This window comes from Pongo pygmaeus, chromosome 1 (genome assembly GCF_028885625.2).
Source record: "Pongo pygmaeus isolate AG05252 chromosome 1, NHGRI_mPonPyg2-v2.0_pri, whole genome shotgun sequence".
In the NCBI taxonomy this organism is placed as follows: domain Eukaryota; kingdom Metazoa; phylum Chordata; class Mammalia; order Primates; family Hominidae; genus Pongo; species Pongo pygmaeus.
The window spans coordinates 170,634,391-170,655,584 of NC_072373.2; the positions used below are offsets into that span (position 1 = coordinate 170,634,391).

General features: G+C 41.6%; 1 protein-coding gene across 11 annotated transcripts in view; it reads right to left on the reverse strand.

Annotated features, from left to right (window-relative positions):
- The window catches only part of FGGY (FGGY carbohydrate kinase domain containing), a 464,965-nt gene that overhangs the window by 70,834 nt on the left and 372,937 nt on the right, over nucleotides 1–21,194 (reverse strand). For 9 of the 11 annotated variants that reach the window (XM_054485483.2, XM_054485541.2, XM_054485491.2 and 6 more), the window contains one exon: nucleotides 17,417–17,511. The exons of the other annotated variants lie outside the window; for them this stretch is intronic. In XM_054485483.2, the coding sequence (XP_054341458.1) occupies nucleotides 17,417–17,511 (95 nt within the window). The remainder of the gene's footprint in view (nucleotides 1–17,416; nucleotides 17,512–21,194) is intronic. 11 annotated transcript variants of the gene reach the window in all.

The following is a 21,194-nucleotide window of genomic DNA, read 5'->3' on the forward strand; positions in this document are numbered from 1 at the left end:
TGATCCCCTCTGCTAGTGAAGCAAGAGGTCAGATCCCCAGATGGAAAATCAATCTCCAAGAGTGGCTGGAGAGAATTTCTAATTCACCAGTGCCATGACACGCAGTCTGTTTTCAGCCAAGGAGAATGAGGCCCAGAGGCTTTAGCTTCCCCAGTCCACTGTACATTATCAGGCTGAGCTGACACCCCTCCCTGCCTGGAACACACAATGTTTGACACTAACACAGACAGGCACAGTGATCCCATGGTGAGGGCCCTCCAACCTGCTTTTCTCAAGGTAGGCTAGGCTATTTTGAAGTTACTTTATTATTGAATTATTAAGTATCATTATTAAACATCATAATATTTTGAGTTTTTCCTTTGGAAAGATCTAGTCCAGTGCTTATGTTCAGCAAAGACCCTCCAAGGCTGCCAGGCAGTGGGGAAAGAAGGTGTAATGGATAAGCCAGAGACACAGTTCACCTTCTGTTTTATATATTGGCCTCCCAAAGTTTCCACTGCTTTACATTTTTGAAAACCAGAATCTGATTCTTTCAGTTTAAAGATGAGGAAACTGTGGCCCAAAGAGGTAGACCTCTTGTTCCAGATTATACACTGAGTTACTAGTAACAGAACAGATTCTAATGACTGGGGAGTCAGTCTTTGAAAAATTAGAGCAAGTGAGAACCGTTAAGCAGCAGTTTAGAGTCACAGCTAATGTGCACAAGTAAAGTTGTTTCTGGAGACACAGGTCAGATTTTACCTGCTAGCGACTTTAAATCTAAGTCCATCCCCAGCAGTGCCACTGCTTTAAGTGGCTGGGTTTCTGTGTAACTAGTCACAGGCGGCTGCCTTCTTAGCCAGCTTCAGGGAGATTACAAAGTCTCTGTAAAACTTCACCTCCAGTCTGGTACAGCACACATGTATCCAGCACTGACTGCTGGCTAAGGATGAGTAAGACTTGGACCCTCATATGGAAGCTCACACTTGAGTGAGATCAGCAAACATGGCAACATCTAAGGGCGGTGCAAGAGATGGGCACATGGGGGTAGGGCCATGTAGAGGTGGGCCTCACCAAGATGAGTTTCCCAAAGGAGCTTTATAGAGATGGGTTTCAGTATTTACAGTGAACAGACCACAGAGTCAGAAAATCTGGGTTTGTATCTGAGCTTCACCTCTTACCAGCTATGTAACTTTGGGAAAGCACGTGGCCTCTTGGTGATTCAGGTTCCTTGTGTGCAAGGTACAACTAATATCAGGATCTCATGGGACCATTGTGAGGACTAAGTGAGCCAATAACCACAAAGTGCTTAAATGGCAGCTGGCACATACTAAATGAATCCCCTCTATCACTTTTAGGGGCCCCTTGAAGACAGGAGTCCCAGCACCCCACCATACTATAATATGCTGGAACCTCACTAAAGCCTGTTGTTTCCTAGTCATTGAAACACTTGCTTCAATTTCCATTTTAGGATTTTCTATAAATTTCTCCTCCAGCCTCTGTAGTGGTTAGTCAGTTTACTGAGATGAAGACAACTGCTGTAGTCCAATTATCCAAACCAGTCTGGTTTGTCAAGATCCCTCTTCATCAGAGACGCTGACAGGTGAAACTGAAAGGGCCAACTTGGTAGGAATTTCACTGCCGTCAACTCTATCCAACACACAGGCTCCTCTAGGCCAAGCTGTCAGGGAGGGGCTGGGGAGGGAGGAGGGAGTAGATTTTGAGCTGGTAGAAAGCGGCTTGCTCCCCATCTCTCAATGACATTGCTTCAGAAGGTGCTTTCTCCATCTTGAAATTCTCAAATGTGTGATTTTATAACACCCTATACAGAAATGAACTGCAGTGAAAGAGGATAGCATTTTAGGGGCATTTAAAGAGTATTCCCTTGTATTTTAGACTCTTCAAAACTGTGAGAGATAAGTAATAAACTTTTATTATTACTCAGGCTGAACTAATTTACAAGCTATTTTTCTTAAGCAGGAAGTAGTATTATCTAAGAAGGACTTAATGTTTTTTTTTTTAAAGTGAGACTATAAGCCTGCAACATTTTTTAAAAAGACAGTTAAAGGATAAGGGAATACTGAGCAAAAAGTACTCCCAAGACTGCTGATCAAATTCCTAATTGATCTGTTTGTGGTTAACAACCCCCACCTGTAATTAACTGTGGTCCTATCTATCCAACTTTCTTCTTCACTACTCCTGAACTGGGACCCTTCCCAGGAGTTAACGTTGATCTCCGTTCTGTCTGCATCTGTTCCTTTGCTCTCACCAGCACCTTTATCTAAAAATCCCTCTTCCTGCTGCTTCTCTGCCTGTCCTAAGTTAATGTTTCCACTCCAGCCCATTTCAAGCCCCATTTCTTACACAAAGCCAGGCTACTCCTTCCTGCTGGTAGTCACTACCAGAGAGTAGATTATGCAACGGCACTCTCTGGTTTCAGGTCACTTTATATATACTTCTCTAACTCAACTGTCTGTTCCTGGAAGATGGGGAACCTGGCCTTGCTCCCCAACCTTTTAAAAAAATGTCTAGGCCAGATGAGGTGGCTCACGCCTATCATCCCAGCACTTTGGGAGGCCGAGGCGGGCAGATCACCTGAGGTCAGGAGTTCGAGACCAGCCTGGCCAACATGGTTAAATCCTGTCTCTACTAAAAATACAAAAATCAGCCAGGTGTGGTGGCAGGTGCCTGTAATCCCAGCTACTTGGGAGGCTGAGGTAGGAGAATCACTTGAACCAGGGAGGTGGAGGTTGTAGTGAGCCAAGATTGCGCCACTGCACTCCAGCCTAGGCGACAGAGTGAGACTCCGTCTCAAAAAAAAAAAAAAAAAAAAAAAAATTCTAAAAAACACTTGGTCCTATACTACATATGGTCCAGTTCTTGGACGTCCCCAAGTGGAAAGAGCATGAGCTTGGGGAGAGAAAAACCGGCATTCAAATTCCAGGTTGAATATGAATGTTCGGTATGAACTTGGGTAAGTTCCTTCACTTTTTTGATTCCGCTTTCTCATCTGTAAAAAATGAACACAATAAACTTTCCACATAAACCTGTTCTGCGAATTAGGTGAATAAGGTTGAATATTGTTTCTGTAAGGTCATTTCTACAAGACCAAGGCAATATGAATTATGTATGTAGTTTTCTTACTATCTGCTTTGAAACTGACAAAAAGATTAGAAAACTTTGAGGAACAGATATGAGTCCAATAAACAGGTTCTAGGACATTCAGACTTAAGTTGCTAAGACCACTATTTAATTGCAGTGTGACTTTGGGTAAATCACTTGTCCTCTCTGAGCCTCCATTTCCTCATTTGGCATATGAAAAAAATCACATATCTATTATAGTGACTTACCTAGAATGGTGAATGGTCCAGGGCTCTGGCTCAAGAAAGAGGAGTTCCTATTCCTTCTGACTAGACACTATCTTGTAGTGTGCTTGGCTATGACTTGTACTTGAATCTTGTCTCCTCAGAGAGGGGGTAAGCTACCTGAGGCTCCTGGTCTCAATGCCAAACTCAGCTGGGTGTATAGGCAGTATTCATCAAAGATGCTTAGGTCAATTTATTGTCTTTTGAGCTTTAGTCCAAGTGAACTTCTCTCCATGATAACCAGCCATCCCTTCTCCAGTTGGCTTGGCTCATTCCAACAGGGAGAGGAGGAGAAGTGAATTCTCTATAAGGACTACCTTTTCTTTTAGTAGTTAAAAGCAGTGATATCAGTCAGAATCCAGTCAGGTAGCTGGACTACCAGTCAAGCCAGCTAGGTAGCCCAAAGACCTACTCTAGGTCTTTGAACAGGAGGAATTAAATATAAGAAATTAGTTTCAGCCGGACGTGGTGGCTCACGCCTGTAATCCCAGCACTTTGGGAGGCCGAGGTGGGTGGATCACGAGGTCAGGAGATCGAGACCATCCTGGCTAACACGGTGAAACACCATCTCTACTTAAAAAAAAAAAAAAAAAAAAAATTAGCCAGGTGGGGTGGTGGATACCTGTAGTCCTAGCTACTCGGGAGGCTGAGGCAGGAGAATGGCAGGAACCCAGGAGGCAGAGCTTGCAATGAGCCGAGATCGTGCCACTGCACTCCAGCCTGGGTGACAGAGTGAGACTGTGTCTCAAAAAAAAAAAAAAAAAAAAAGGAAATTGGTTTCATTGGTGACAGAAGAAACCTAGAAGCCCAACAGGTTATTGAAGCCACACAGAGGTTACTGACAGCAGACAGATGCTACCCATCTTAGGAATCAAGGGATGACAGGAGGCAGTGGTGTGACCAGAGCCAGGAACAAGGAATGTCAGTATAGAATGGAAACCAAAGAAAAGCTGAGTGGCCAGAACTGGGACCTGAAAGAGGCTGGGAGCTGGAATCAGACAGAAAATGCAGCTGCTCCTGTAGTGAAGGGAGAAATGACCTGACTTCTGCCTGCACATCAGTCATTCTCCCACCATTACCTCCCATTGGCCAAGCCTGCTCAGATGCCAGGTGCAAGGGAGCCTAGGAAGTGTAATACACAGCAAAGCAGGGGAAGGAGCACTCTCTGAGAGCAAACAGGCAAAGGACCAGCCCAGCCATCTTTCAGTAATATATGCAAAGCATTAATACAGCATGTGATTTATAGTCAGCTAATAGTAATGATAGTTATCATCATAAATATTGCTATAATTTTGTATACCTCTCATTGAGAGTTTATTCATACTGGTTACTGTGGAAATACTTTATACATATCATCTCATTTAATTTTCACAACAATTGCATGAGGTTTGTGTTCTTAATAGTCTTATTTTTATACAAATGAGTAAGCAGGCTTAGAGAGGTAAAGGGACTAATCTAGTGCACAGCTACAGGATTGAAATACAGCCCGATTTATTACTTATAATATGAATCATACTGCTAATAGTAAAAGAGAGGGTACTAGATAAGCTGAACATGAAACTCCTCTCAATTTCTGGAGACCTATATTTCTAGGGCTGAGAGCCTAGAACACTCTGTGAGCATTAAGTTTGCCCTTAAAAAAGTAGAGATTAAAAAAAAAATAATAGAGGATAGTAGACCATCTTTCAGGGAAAATATTTCATAGGGTAGCAATTGTCCGAATGGAGAAAAAAATACATCACTTAATGTGGTTTATAAAAGTTCACAGCGTTCTCTCTTAAAGGCAACAGGGTATTTTTGCTATGAGGATGCTAAGTTCAGCAGTCTCTGTGGGCTTGCTGTTTACTGATATTTGATATGCTTCAACATCTGTTGCCCTTTTCGATTGATGGGTGCTTCATTTTAGCACTTCTCTGATGCCAGGCTGGTAAAAAGCTTTAGTACTGAGGTACTATGAGACACTCCTAGGTCAGTAACACAGCTTTGTTTGGAAAGCAGGCCAAGGGAAGGAATATTCATGGAAAAAGGTGAAGGGACATGCTATCTATCTACCAAACTGGGTATTCTTGGTTCTATCCCTGAGTCAAGTGACATCTCCAAAAAGCCATAAACCCAGCCTATCTTAGACCCGAAGTCAGGTTTCAGTGTTATGATCTGGGCTCTCAGCAAGGTGGTATATAATGAATTCTGCCTTCTTCTATAAGAGTTCCATGGAAGGATTTCTAAGTTCATTTTTAAAGAAATAATGATTTTAGAATTTGGTGTAAGGAAAAACGTGGTCCCTTTCAAAGAATTGGTATAATTCTTTGACTCCATATGACTTGACACTTTTCCCAGTTTTGCCTTGGTTGCCTGAAGTTCAGTCAAAGTAATCCCCTAGAGGATTGCTTGAACAGGTGTTTGAGGCTGCAGTGAGCCATGATTATGTCACTGCACTCCAGCCTGAGCAGTAGAGCGAGACCTCATTTAAAAAAATTATAATAATAACTGCCTAGTCCAGGTCAGAGATCCATAGATAAGCCAGATCTGTCCCATAGATATTTGGTGTGGCACTCACCAATCCAAAATTAAAACAATCTGATTTTCAACATTCTTTGGCAGTACTTTGAATACAAATATTAGTACTAATACTTTTCTAGTACTTTTCTCCTACCTGATAATCAAATCACCTTGTCCTTTGCTGGTATCTTCCTATGTTTATATGTGTATATATGTGTATTTTCCTCTTTTTACATGATTTCTAACTTGTGAGTTTTATTCCAGTAACTATTTAGTCACTTATTGTAAGCTTTCTTAAATCCTTTATGGAAGCAGAGTATGAATGACAAATAAATTGTTCTGTTCACTAATCAAAACTAAGATCAGTGCAGCAGCTGCATTCCTACTGCATCCTAGGGCTAATGCTCCCTGGTGAGTCACTTGTGCCTGCTCTACCTGCCCCACCTGTCAAAGGGTCACCACAGCTGAAGGCTCTGCCCCACCATTCCCTCAAGCGGAAGGAAATAACTTCTTCCTCAGTAGTGAGTGAGAGGTCCGGACATCCTTGAGAAGCATCTACCCTATTTCTAGCATGTGACATGCAAACCTAGCTATAGGTGCCCTCCAAAGCACAGGGCTGTGGGAGATATGCAGAGGGCAGGGCTGGAGCCAGACCACTTGAGTTTAAACCATCGTTCTGCCACTAGCCATCTAGGTGACCTTAGGCGAGCTTTTCAATAGCTTGGTGCCTCAATTTCTTGCTTAATAGAGTGGCACAATGATGCCACCTACCTCATAGGGTTGTGGTGAAGATCAAATGAACACAGGGAATGATAATAGTAATTTTCTGCTGAATAGGCATTGTGCTAAATGTGTTTTCATTCACAGAATCTTTGCAGAAACTCAATGGGGTCAGTTAATATGGAACTGAGCTCAGAGAAATTAAGTAGCTTGCCCAGCCAGATGTGTTCACACAGCTAGCAAGCCGAGGAGATGCCATCACTGTGAGGTTCAGCAAGGTGACTTAGAGGGCTACTTTCTGCTGCTCCATTTGATTTCCTCTTACCCTGCCTGTGATGGACTCAGCTCACTTACTCTTTCTACTCCTCACCCCACATACTTGGCAGGTAGTTGCTAACATAGCACAAGACTGCGGATCCAGCTGTCATTACTAATATTTACTATGTTGAGCTGAAATGGAGAGAGATTTGTCCCGGGTTGAGGCCCAAGCTCCTTCTTCCGCTTTCAGAGGAGGCACTATACTGCAAAGATGAGGAGCATAGGCCTGGGGGGGGTCCCACGGTGCCCTGAGTTCTAGCTCCGTCACCAGCCAAAGGTTGCCTCCTCTGGAAGACTTCCTCAGCCCTCTTAAGACAGTGGAAGTCACTCCTCAAATGCTCCATCATTCCATTGCAGAGTAATTGCAATGGAATCTTTTCTGCTGTTATCTTTCATAGGTGAGGCCTCTGAGACACAGAGAAACTAAGTAACTCACCCAAGGTAAGTGGTTGAGCCAAGATTTGAGTCCAAGGAAATAGTCTTTGCCATTACACCTTAGACTTTTTCATAACTGTATCCATCTGTGTCCAACCTCCCCCCACCAGTAGACTTGGAGTTCCTTGGGTACCGACATTGTTTCTAATTCTTCCTTGCCCTGCTACTGTCTAAGGCTGTTCCTGTCACATGTAGGCTTGTGCTGATGAGCCTTGGCTTAAAAAATGAAACGGCCATCGAGGCCCCTACGCACGACTTTTCCAGATCTAGTCCACTGTCATCTGTCAGCCCAACTATCACAGCCCACCCAATCTCCAGCAGCGGAGGAGAGCAGAAAATGCATCCTAGCATCACAGGAAGGACCTGAGTAAAAGGTGCATTAATGGGGGCAAAAACAAGCCAGCAGAGTGATTAATTTGGCTTCCCCTTCAATATTCTGTTTACACAAGTTCATTATATAGCACTTAATTACTAATTTGCCCTACTTAAACCAAGAATGCTTTTAATTTTTAATGAGATAAGGGAAGAAGATGCCTTTACTTAGTAAGGAGCAGCTATTTTATTTCCTTCTCTTGTTTTGCCCAGCCAATTAATAACATTTCCAAGGAAATGCATCCCTCTCATGAATTCTTTCTCCCTATCTTCTTCCTGACCTCCCAGGTTTAAAAAGAGATGGCAACAGACAACAGCCACTTCGAAACAAACTGAATTCATCTCTGACCTGGCTGGCTGGGCCACAAGGCCTTGAAACATGGAGTAACATCGTATTCACAAACAGTGCTATCTGATTTGGTGGGAGCTGGGTTGTATCTATTCCCAGGAATCATGAATAGCATATGTATACAGAACATAGTCATAGGTCTCCATATAAGGCAATCCCCCAACAACCCTGCTTTATTTCTTGGTGTTAATGTCAGATAATTTTAAGCACAGTACTGGGATAGCCTACAGTGAGGGGCATGGACTTTGGAATCAGATCTGAATTTGGGTACTGTTTCTCTCACTTGCCAGACCACAGGCACGTTACTTAAACTTTCTGGCCCTGTTTCTTGTCCGTAAAGATGAAGTGAATAATCTAACTTGCAAGAATTAAATGTCATCTAAAGTACCTTAGCACAGTGACAGGCTCAGGATAGGTACAGACAAATACTCGTTTTCTTCTCTTTAGCAGAAGGTAAGGTAGGAAAATCAAAACAAGGAAAGGGATTCCAGCGTTTTTATCATTACCTACAGGGCAAGGAATCTAGTTTAGCGCTATTCAAAGGGCCCGTCTGTGGTGAAAGGAGTTTGCCCCAGGATGTAAGCCAGCACACCGATTCCTTCATTGAGAACATCTTGCTATGAATAAAATGACAGCTGAACTAAACAGTACACTTGGTGACATAATTGATTTACATTCTGATGCAAGTTCCTTGTTTCATAGCAAATCTGAACAAACCATTTAGAGACTGCCCTCTAGTCTGCAGACGGCTCTGAATAGTCCAGGCTGGGTGGCTCAGTTGAATGTCTTCAAGTGCTTCTGAAGATCCCTTCCCACCCTCCTCTGAGCTTAGAGATGTGGCCTTCTACAGAATACATCAACAGGTTCCCTTGCTCTCTGATTCTGATTCCAGCCAATGGTGAGGCTGGCAGGAGATTAGAGAGAGGGAGAATAGGGTTAACAGTGCAGCCCTTTTCTTCCAGGGTCACTGTGCGGTCTCCACACAGCCCTCTGTTCTGGGCATCCAGTAACTGCACTTTTCCCTCGCCTCTACAGGCCCAGCTGTTACAAACCCCAGGGTCACATTCTCCCTGTGATTTCTCTACGTCTCTATGACTTTAATTTTGTAAACAGTCCCTCTTTTAAATCCTCTCAAATTACTCTAATTTGAGGGTGCCCTCTGTTTACCTGTGAGGACACTAACATTTACCAAAGAGATATTTTGATATACATTTAAATTCTTGTCATCTATTTCTGATACTAGCTTTTAGAATAATGGTAATCACTTAGCCCCATAAGAATCCATTTCCACTTGTGGCTGAGCTGAACAGTCCTTGGTTTGGGAATCCCAGGCTAGTACTTGGATTCTGCCTCTCTCACTTTCTAGCCACTGGCTTTGGTAACTCACTTACTCTCTCTAACCCTGTTTCCTCATTTGTAAAATTATTATAATATTATAGAAAATGTCTTTATATACAATTTTTAATATGGTATAACTTTTTAAAATGTTCAAATTTCTTTGAAATGCATACAATTAAATACATGCTACTCAAGATTCTGATCCCATGCTAGTTTTTTATGGTTCACTGCAGAGGATCAAATACCTCTGTTAGGAAACTATAATTATGATTTCTTTTGTTTTCTTTTGCATATTCTTGATCATCTGCCTAAATGCTGCAACTGAAACTCTTTTAAGACACTGTACCTTCCACACTCTGAATCGAACCTCAAACTTTTTCTAGTAGTATGTATGTGTGTGTGTGTGTGTGTGTATTTTTCAAGGCAATTTTCCCAATCACAGAATATTACTGATTTAACTAAAAGCCTTGTCTTTCCTGATCTCTCATTTGAATATTATACAGCATGGATTTCATTGCTATTCATGAGTTATGTTAGTGTAAAGAAAAAAAAAACAACCTATTTCTAGTTTATTCCAACAAGAACGTTTACAATAAAAAGTAAAGGCATAAATAGTAATTAGAGTGAGAAATTAATTACATACAGGCACGTCTTTCTATGAGATAAATCTTACACATTTTTGTTTAGGTTTACACCAGTATGAAATGCCATCTTGAACAAAATCAGTCAAACAGGTAAACCTTATTATAGAAAGAGAGTTCTGTAATCCTTCAAAGTTTCTAAGAACTTAGTAGATGTTTAGCCCTTGGTTGCTTTTATAAAAGCCCAATTCTTACATTCCTGAATAAAAATTGTGGGGGGGAGGTGAGACAGATATTTGGGAAAATGCGTTTTGTTAGCCTAAACCTTTGTGTCAATAACAACAGCATTTAAGTATCTTTTAATTCAAGTTATTTTAATCTATTAAAGTATTCTTTAATCTATTGTACTTCATTATTGAAGTATCTTTTAATTCATGCTCTTAAGTGCTTTTTATATCTAGCTAAAGTGCTTCTTTTATCTACCTTTTTATATCTATAAAAAGTAAACAGACATATATTATGATTAAAAGCAAATAAGTAGAGCAAAATAATACGGTGAGTATGGTCATTCTCTGGGGAAATGAATTAGAATATTTCCATACCAAAGAGGGCACCCTGCTTATTTTTATTTCTGTGTTGGACACTCAACCAAGCAATGATGACAAATGTGTAATGCTATTTCTTATAAACCATACCACCTTGTGAGAGGTGTCTCAGTTGCCATAGTGTACTTCCCTAGCAATGTATATGTATCTATAGGATATGGTCTGATGGAATACAAAGAGCATGCGCTTTGTATTAAACAAGTTATACAACATTTCTGAGCTTCAGAGTCCTCATCTGCACAAAGATCGCTGCTACCAACCACTAGGTTGCTTCAAGGGGTCTATGAATGACAATGGATGGAAAGTAACAGGTCCTGTTCTTGGATCACTCTGTAAGGAACAGGAGAGTCAAATGATGTGTATCTTATATTGAAATAATTTCCTTAAAAAATTACAATTTTCAGCTAATGTTTTGACTTTTATATCCATGGTATCATTCTGCAAACTGGATTGGAACCAGAGGTTTTATAATTAATCAGAACCTGATCTATTTTTGTTTTATTCTATTTTTTTTTCTTCTGGAGGGGTCAAAAAAACTCTTAAAAAAAAAAAAAAGAATGTATTGTTAACCTGGTGTGGCAATAAAGATAATGAATGTTAGGGCCAACTTCATATTCTTAATTGAATTCTTCTTTCAATTATTAATTATTATACCATTCCAAAGTTTTCTGTTGACTTTCTGAGGGACATTGACATATGGGACAGGATACTCAGAAAATTCAATCAGTAATCTGAATCTATTTAATTAGGAATCAGAATCTCATCCAGAAACACATGCTTAAGCAGCAAAGGGCAAAAGGCTACTAAAAAAAAAGCTGATAATATCAGGACCATATGTGAAATAAGTAGGATTATAAGAGGCCTGGGGATGAAAGCTAAATAGAACTAAAATGGAACTAAAATCCATGGCAAGAGATTCCTTATATACAAGAAATGTAAACCCTGAGTTTTCAGACACTACTGATGGGAGTATAAATTATTACTATGTATCAGAACCCTAAATGATGGGCATACTTTTTGCCTGAACAATTATATGCCTCTAATTTTATTTTATGGAGATAATTTAGGATCTGTGCAAACATTTAGTTACAGAGATGTCAGTTGCAGCATTCTTAAAAACAATGGAGAAAACCTAAATATTCAAGTCTGGAGGACTGGTAAAATAAGCTGTAATATATTCTGTTAGGTAGAAAATTATGCAGCCTACAAAAATGATAAATAAAGAAGTTTACTACATATTTTTGGGTATAGGAAAAAGGTCTAAAAAGATAAAACTTTATGCATTGTATAATACGTTTTGTAATTTAAAAGTATAAAATGATTTTAAAATATGTACAAAAAGACTAAGAGAATAGAAACCATAATATTAAATAGTTAATAAGTAAGTAATTTAAAATAGGTTATTTTAGGATAACAAGATCAATGTTTTCATATTTTTTCATCTTAATTAAATTTTCTTATTTTTGTCCCCAATGAACATGAAATGTTAGTATTCCAGAAAAACAAAAAAAACTCAAGTAAACTAAATTGAATGCACCAAGAAATGGGATGGTTTCATACTTCTGAACATCTACAGTATTTCAGTTTTTCCTAACCTCTGGAAACCAAAATAATGATAATCAGCTTTATTTTGCAAATAGCAAAACTGTTATTTATGGTGACAGAAAGCCAAATAGAGCTAAAAAAAATCACAGAAAGTTGACTCTTACAAAATAAAATAGAATGGGAGAATGTTATATACAAAAATCATAGGCTCTGAAATGCATAACAGGTGATGAGTATAAGTGGCTCTAAATGAAGTGAATTTCATGAAAAAGAACAGAAGGAGAGGTTCAGCTAAGCAATGAGGATGTTTGCAAGGAATGACCTCAAGGGTAGACCACTGCGGTCAGCATGGATGGTTTATCTTGTGGGCACACATTACAGAAAGGGTGAGTAATCACAGCTCTCAACTGGCCACTTACATGTACTGGTCTTGAAGACACAGGAGTCTGTCTGGAACGTGACAGGGAAAGTTGATGGTGGGAGTGCATGGAGTCAGTGGTTTACAGGGGTGGCAACACTCACACAGTGGGAGGAAGGAAGGTCTGTGATTAATTGGCTGATTCCAAGGGCTTATTTTCTTTACACTGGTACTCCCCTTAAAATGACTGCTGAATGCATTTTGATCTCTTGTCACTGTCTCCTTTTACTGATTTTTGCTTCAGATGCTTCCTCCGCTCCTTTTTTTCAAGGGTGGGGGGTGGTGGTTCAAGACAAATAGCACTGCTGGAATTAAAGCTTGTTTTGTCTAAATAGACTTGAATAAAAACTGTCCCTGAAGATAAGAAATTACAGAAAGCTAATGACATCTGCAGGGGGCCTGAAGGAAACAGAAAGTGGAGAGCCATTTCATGTTGCTGTCTCTTTGCCGTTTGATTGAGTTTTCTCTCACAACGACTTGAAACTGTTTCTTGTTTTATTTATTTATCCTTGTATTTCTTAGAATCTTTTAACTGTCTGTGCTTAGAAAGTGTAAGCATAGTGATATTTCATAAACTTAGTTTTTTTCCAGTTTGTTGATTTTCCAGGACCTGGAAGCCTAGAGAAGTGTTATGGAACACTCTCAGCTTCTAATTATAATTATTTGTTTTCCAAGATATTCAGAATTATAGAGGATCATTTTGTACTCTACTGATGATGGGGGAGGGATCAAGTAGAAAGGTCACAGAGGTCAAGACTACAGGGATTCCACATTCCTAAGAGTAAAGGGAGGGGAAGTGAACTGCCTTCTTTGTGTCCCCTCCCACCTATTCAATAGCTAAGCTTTTACTGTGAGAGCGGCATATCTGTGGCTTGATTCCATATTTTTCATTAAACCGCAGATATAAAGCTGATCATGATTTGCCTTCAAGAATACTTGTCCTCAAGGAGATTGTACTCTTTAGTAAAGACATAGTTTTGAAAACTACTAAAAGGAAAACACCCTTTCTAAAGAGGGACAACTCTTTAAGACGTATTAGTCATTGTATTCTTTAGAATGAACGAATGGCTATGTCAGTATCCTTTGTGAGATCTGAATTTGACAAAGAAATAGTAAGAAGACTTCAGATGTCTAAAGGGAGAGAGAGAGCAGGAAAGGACAGGGGAAGAGAGACAGAGACAAACTAAGAGAAGGAGAATCTGAATGGATAAAAGAACAGAAGAAGGAAGCTAGGAATTGTCAGCATGTTTCAAAATTTCCAATATCAATAGATCTTGTTGTTGGCCAATCTTTCATTAAGGGCCCACCAGAAAATTCCATCCAGTCTCCCTTCCCCTGATAAAATTCTCCCAGAATTGAGATACACAGAGTCTACAACAGCTACAAGTAAAATCTACAGCTGTGGATCCATTGGTATCACCCAAGAAAGCTATAGGACTCTATCCCTGGCTGAAAATCATCCATTCAGGGGCCTATGAAAACCCTGTCTCCTCAAGCTCATAAAACTTTTTCCTACCTCTACTGTCTGGGTCCTCTGGATTCTTCCCAGCCTTCCCAGCATCTGAAGGAGTTGACTCTGGCTGAGTCTACCAAAATTGGCCTATCTAGATAAGAAGTGAAATCCTCCATCTAACCACCAGATGTGTGGTCCATGAGAAGATAAAATATCTGACTTGCTGGAATAGTTGAGGTGCTGGCAGGAATTGTTCAACTTTCTTAAGGAAGGAAAGGCAGTACCCTGCAAACCAAGCCAGGGTCTCTGAAGTTCAAAGAAAAGACTGTGTTGAAGTTCAGGTTGAAAATATGAATCACAGAAAGAAAGCAATTCAATTTTGCCTCACCTTGCCAGAATCTGGAGCTGGTCCTCAGACCTGGGGAACAAAGGTTGGCCCTTCTTCTTTGGAGGGGAGCAAATGATGCCAAGTCTATATGCATTTTCATTTCCAAAGCAGTTCCAAACATTTTATCATTCTAATGACATTGATTATACCTGAGAAGTCACTGGAACTTTCAAAGGCTCTTTATCTCGATAGTCCCATATGGGTGGCAATTCTTATTTAAACATTAAAAAAAAATACATAAAACAGACAAATAAAACAAGCACCCAGAGAGAACAAGTGACATTGTCTGAGGACAGTAAAGCAAGCACAGAGCTCCAGACTATGGGGATTCTGTCAGGTAAGTGATGACAGATAAGACCTCAGGACTCTCTCAGCTGGAGGCTCCCTTTACTAGATTATGTCTCCTGAAAACGATCAGGACAGGCACACACATCCTTGGGTTGAATAGGAGACATGAGCTTGTCTTTACAATGCTGTGAGCCTTGCAGCTGCTACTCAAGTCATCAGCTCCAAATCTGATCTACTATATCTTAGATTCTGTTCCAGAAGACTAACAGCAAATCTCACGTAGCCAAGATGTCAGTGTGGAATTAAGCTCAGTTTCCCATTAGGGGAAGATGTGAGTGGAATTCCTTTGGAGCTGGAGATCCCAGTTTTGAATAAGATATCAATGAAGCCGTAAGTCGTGGTATGAAGTATCTAGTATAGGAGCCTCATCTTGACAGGCTGTTCTCTGTTTGAGCTACAGACTATCTCCTGATTTGTGACCTATGGCATTTCTTTTCAGAAAATACATCACTGAACACTTAAGAAGCCAGGAAATATTTTTAAAGAAAAAACAAATCGAACAAATTAGAAAAAGAATGACGGGATAAGATACAGACCCAGAGAGACCTTCATTTCAATTCTGCTGCCCTTTCTGTGTAGCCTTGGACAAATTACTTAAAACATCTCTGAAGCTTGGCTTCCTATCACAGAAGGATTAAAACATGCATCTTGCAAGCAGGATGACTGTCAAGATTAAATGAGGTGTCTTATCTCAGGCTACTATAACAAAATGCCATAGACTGGGTACTTAAACAACAGAAATCTATGTTCTCACAGTTCTGGAGGCTCAAAGTCTGAGATTAGGGTGCCAGCAATGTCAGGGTCTCATGGGAGCCCTCTTTCGGCCTGTAGAAATGGACTTCTTGCTGTGTGCTCACATGGCAGAGAGAACAAGCAAGCTCTCTGGTGCCTTTGTATAAGGGCCCATCAGACCATCATAACCCATCAGACTAGGCTCCTGCCCTCATGATTTCATCTAACCCTAATTAGCTCCCAAAGACCTACCTCCATATACTATCACATTGAGGGTCAGGGCAAATTTTGCAGGAATACAAATATTCAGTTCACAACACAGGGTAACCTCTGCAGAAACTTAGTAAGCATCCCTCCTGTTTTAACTATTATAATTTGTCGCAGGAAGGGCAAGATATTTAATTGTGAGAACATCTCCATCAGCTGATACACTAAAATAATAATGGACAATTCATTGATATTTCAACAACAAATATCTCCACGTGCTATTTTTGAGAAAGGACGAGACTATCCAGAAAAAGTCGAGAATTGAACTATACCATCTTTGTTTAAAGACTCACTCAGAACCCACAAGAATTCATGAGTGGATTTAATTCCTTGTGAGGGAGATTTCACAGTCATTAGTTTCAGAGGTTTGGATCGTGTGTAGTGTACCACATTTTCCAAAATGCAGTACAAACAGCATCACATTTTTACATCTGTCTGTTCCTGACAGAGTACCCTTAAGTTTTGGATCTCTATTGCCCAATCTCTGTGGCTCATGAACCATTGTTATAGGTATTAGGAAGGTTATACAAAAAGCACCTAGCACAGTGTCTGGCACATAAGAGGTTCACAAAAAACGAAGCTCTAATTACTGAGCTACTAGCTACCTGGCTTGTAGTCCTAAACTTGAGACCATGGGCAAGTCATTTGGACACACTGCTGCTTAGCTGAACAAATATCTCTTGAACGTTCAGTTGAGAAGTGGGAGCCAGACTTGATTCTGGCATTTACTAGCTGTTTCATTTAGGCCGAGTTATTTAACTTCTTTATGCCTCAGGTTCCTCAACTATAAAATGGGGATAATAGAGCTGTTGCAGGGACTAAATGAGCATGCTTGACACACAGAAAGAACTCACGACGCACTGTCAATTACTATTACAGATAAAGAAGTAGAAGTACAGAGAAGACTGTTTAGGCCACAAGAGCTTGTAGGTAGTCAAGCTAGGATTTGAGCCCAGGTGGTCTAATGCCAGAGCCTGTATGCTCTTAGCTTCCGTACCACATTCATTCTTTACCTTGTATTATTTTAGCACTCAAAACCTCATGTGTGCAAAGTCTTTCGCAATTTGTTGGGAGGAAAAGTTTTGCCTCTCACCAGAAACTAGTATGTTTCCTCTTTTTGAAAATAAGAATTATGCAATTTATCATGTGTTCTTTTTTGTCTTGCCTGCCAGGAAGCTCAGAGCCAAATTATGTGTTTAATCACAGCCACCAAATTGTTTCCTTCTTCCTATATCTTTGTTCCTTATTTTTCCTTTTAATTCCTTTTTTATTTAATACTGACATTTTCATTTGTGTCTCTTGTTGATAGACGCCTTCAAGGTATTTGGAAAATGGTGAGGTTGACATAAGCAAATAAAAATCTGAAATACACATGAAAAACTGAAGTTTTGAGCCTTACCTGTTTCATGTGCTCAAAGAGAAGTGGTCAAGGGGAAATTTAAAAGGAATAATTTAAAAGGTATTTTAAAGAAGAAAGAAAAACAACAACTGAAAAACAGAACGACCAACACGAACTGAGGCCAAGTCAAATGAAAACTGCAATAAATATGTCCGAGGCTAGAAGTGTTTGTGCTTTCCCTGGCTGGAACCTATCATTTCTTAATTATATCCTATGTGTGTTTTGTAAAATGTGAGCTGCTGTCAAGAGGAAGGATGGCCTCAGACAGGGGAGGAGCCACAGCCCACCCCCTGGTCTTCACATACCTGTACAGAAGCGAAATCCCCTGAGGCACAGGCACCCAGAATAGCAGCACCCACAAGAACGGACTCCACCTCTTGCGACAGGACCACAGGCATGCCTGCGCAGGACAAGGCCACACCTTGGTTAGGGAGCAGAGCCAGGGGAGTGTGAGGAGCCAACAAGCAGCTGCAGTGGCAAAAACACCTGACATCAGGGCAGCAGCAGGCCCCCCTCCCGACTCCCCGCAGTCCTCCCTTCCTTGTTCCTTGGGATTATTTGGTTCTAAAAGATTTCACTGCCTGTGCCTGCTGGTGCAGTAGCCAAGGGCCCAAAGGAACCAACACCATATATATCAACTCACGAGACATCAGTGCTCAGGATTTTCAGGCTTCTGCGAGCTGCTACCTGCCATTTGATTCAAGCTCAGATCCACAGATGTTTATTAAGCGCTCTGCTGGCCGAGGGAATACTGAGATGAATCGGACTGTGCCCTGCTATTCAGGTTTCAGAGGGAGATGGAGGAGAGAGATGAAGGCTACGGAGGGGGTTGGTTCTCTAACTGAGATGTGCTAAGGGAAAGGAGATAGCAAGAGAGGGTGTGATTCATCCCTCCAGGGGCTTCTCCCCTCTCTCAGGGTGCATGCCACAGCCCTTACAGTGGCTGACAAGGGGCTCCCCCTCTGATATCCTCCTCTTCTCCTTCCAGCCTCATAGTCCTGGCCTCCTTGCTGCTTCCTGAGTGTGCTTTGGGGCCCTTACCCATGCTGTTCCCTGTCTGAAACACTTCCTCCTAGATGCCCACATGCTAATTGCTGGCCCGTCCTTCAAGTGTTTCTGCAAACATCACCTTCCTACTGAGCTTTCCCTGGCCATCAGATTTAAAATTACAACTTCCCTCAACACTCCTTACCCCCTTAACTGCTTCATCCCACCTTCCAACATTGTATTTTACTTACTTATCTTGTTTAATGTCTGTCTCCTCTGCAAAAACTTAAGCTACTTGAGGGTAGGGACTCTGTTTTGACTACTGTGGAATCCCTGGCATTTAGACCAGTATCCAGCACATGGTAAGTGACTGAATGATGAGTCACTTACATTCCTGGGGTAGCGGTCATCACAGATTATGGTGGAGATGAGGCTTAAACAGGCATCTGAAGGGTGAGCAGGAGTCCACCAGGCAGGGAGGAGCCCTCCGTATGCCAACGCCCAGAGGTTGAGGGTTCATGGTAGGTTTAAGATTAATAGAAATAATTTAGGATTCTTAGGTCTATAATGTATAGATTAGTCTGCTAATCGGGAGATGGTAGCAAACTTTACAGAGGTAAACTTGTGGTGTAAAAACTGTCTTCTATCAAGCCACAAGAGTTATTTTCCCAAAGCTTAGATTTCTTTTCCTATCTTGTCTGAGAAGGCACCCTCTCTACATCCCATTACCTCTCCACTCAATTCTTTCCTCCAGCTACCCAGACAAAAAGGGCAGGGGACTAAATTCCCACAGACACCCCAGAGAATTTAGGAATACCAGCCCTCAACTGGGCCAGGGCTTAAGACATTGCCAACATGGTGTCAGGTGGGGTGGGAATGCTGGGAGAAGCTCAGACCTGAGTTTATTTCCTGGTTCCACTAGCTCTGTGTCCAGCAAGTCACTTACACTCTTTTAGCCTTGGTTCCCAAATGCAAATGGGGATCATCCCAAATGCAAAATGGGGATGATGATAAGATGTACCACACAGGTGTGTTGTGAGGCTTAATGAGAGGGCACACACTTGGTGCTTAGCATATTTCCTAGCCTACAGTAAGCCCTGGAGAAATGATGGCTGCTACTGTTAGAACTCAGGTGGATGGCAAGTGAAGCCTGTCTGCATGTACTAGACCTGGACTAAAAACTGGATAAGTGGGAAAGGGACAATAAAGGTTCCCATCAACCATCCAGAGGGGAAGGACAGATGCCAGGCCACACTGCAGGGCTGTGCTGACCCCAGCAGGAGAGAGCACTGCAAGCCAGTGAAGAATCCTAGGAATGGTACAGATGGGTGTGCGACTATGACCATCAAGCCTTCCCTATGGACCTGGGACGTTTTTGAAGCCAGTGCCTCCAAACACCATTTACTTCCCGGGCCTTCCTACCCTGCCAAAAGCTCCCTGAGTTGTGAGCAGGGAGGAACTACTCACGGGCCCCTCCCCTTGCGAACCAGAGATGTGAGTGAACCTGGTGAATCCCCTATCAGCTCTCAAGTTGCTGCCCAAAGTGCTCTGAACCCAGACTGCCAGGGTTTGAATCCTGGCTTCCCCACTGACTTAGCTGTGTGATCCTAGGCAAGTTACCTAACCTTTCCATGCCTCAGCTTTCTCATCTGAAAAATGGGGTTAAAATTCCACCTATCTCATAGAGTTGCTGTGAGAATTAAAATTGCTGTTATAATAAGGCTCTTAAAATGGTGCTTGGCTTAGAGAAAGCACTAAATTAGCATTAGTTGTTATTCTTAAAGTTTACCTTACTTCTGAAGTCTCTCCTCACACCTGTTACCCAGGGTGAAATCAATCCACTGCTTCCATTTGTCTCTAAGACCAATCCCACCTCTTCCCTTCCTCCCTCCACCTACTCTGAGCCTGGGAGACTGGCCAGTGGGGATCACAGCTGTGGGTCCCTGCCCTCTGGTTTCATCCTTGGCTAAGCTTCTGCTGGGCTGCCCTCTTCACACATCCCACCAGGCTCAGATTGCCTGCTCCCTACCCTCACCCTTGCGAGCCCAGGGGTGGAAACACTGTTAGTATCCCAAGGTACTTCTTGGTTGTCTGGGCTTCCAGCACCCTGCCCACAGCTCCGTACACTGACTATTCAACTTCCCTCCGGTTAACCTAACTGGAGTGTGTATCTGTTCCCTGCCTGGACCTGACTGACACTGACACATTTTGTCCTCTGGGTCCCCACTCTACTCACTCTGGATATTGGTCATAAGACCAAGGGCACTTTTTCTGTGTTTTATAAAGAACCTCTTGGCTGGACATTACTGTTCTTCTTAGCATCCCTGTGCCAACCTCAGGGCTTGGCACGCTGGTGTGCACAGAGAATGCTTTTGAGTGAATAAATGAAAGAACAAATAATTAAAATAATGAGTAAGACCAGAAGAGGGAAACCCCTACTGAAACTACCAGTACTAAAAAATAAAACTTAGAAGAAGGAACATTTAGTCCCAAGTCAGTGGGGGAAACTTACAATTACTTAGTACATACCAAGTACTTCTTGAAACCACAGTTAACCAAATGACCAGGGTACAAGGAGGTTCTTCCTCCTCATGTAGACAGCATTTCTCAAGCTGGCAAGGCCCCGCTCTCCCTGCTTGTACAGAGCAGGCTGTTCTCAATATGGCAAAGATTCACTTTCAAAATAATAAGCTGCTTTTTTTTTTTCCTCAAATGCCCCTCTTTCTTTTTGGCATGGGGCTTCCTAGATGGAATAAGAGAACTGACACTTACTGATCACCTACTTGGGCTAGGCACAGAGTATGATGCTCACAAACTCACAAGCATTTATTCCTCAGCAGTGATCTACATGAGGGAGATGATAATGTTTTTTTGTTTGTTTCAGAAGAGGGAACTGAGGCTCAGAGAGGTAAAGTAACCTGCCCAAAGTCACAGAGCTGATCTGCTTTTTCCACTGTTCCACACTATCTCCAAAAAAATCTCCCAAATTCCAATGTGTTTTTCACATGCATTTCTGAGAATCATGTTCCAGGTCGACAGTCCTCCCTAACTCTGTCTTTGTAGGAAAACTAGAGCAATACAACGTTTAAAGGCACC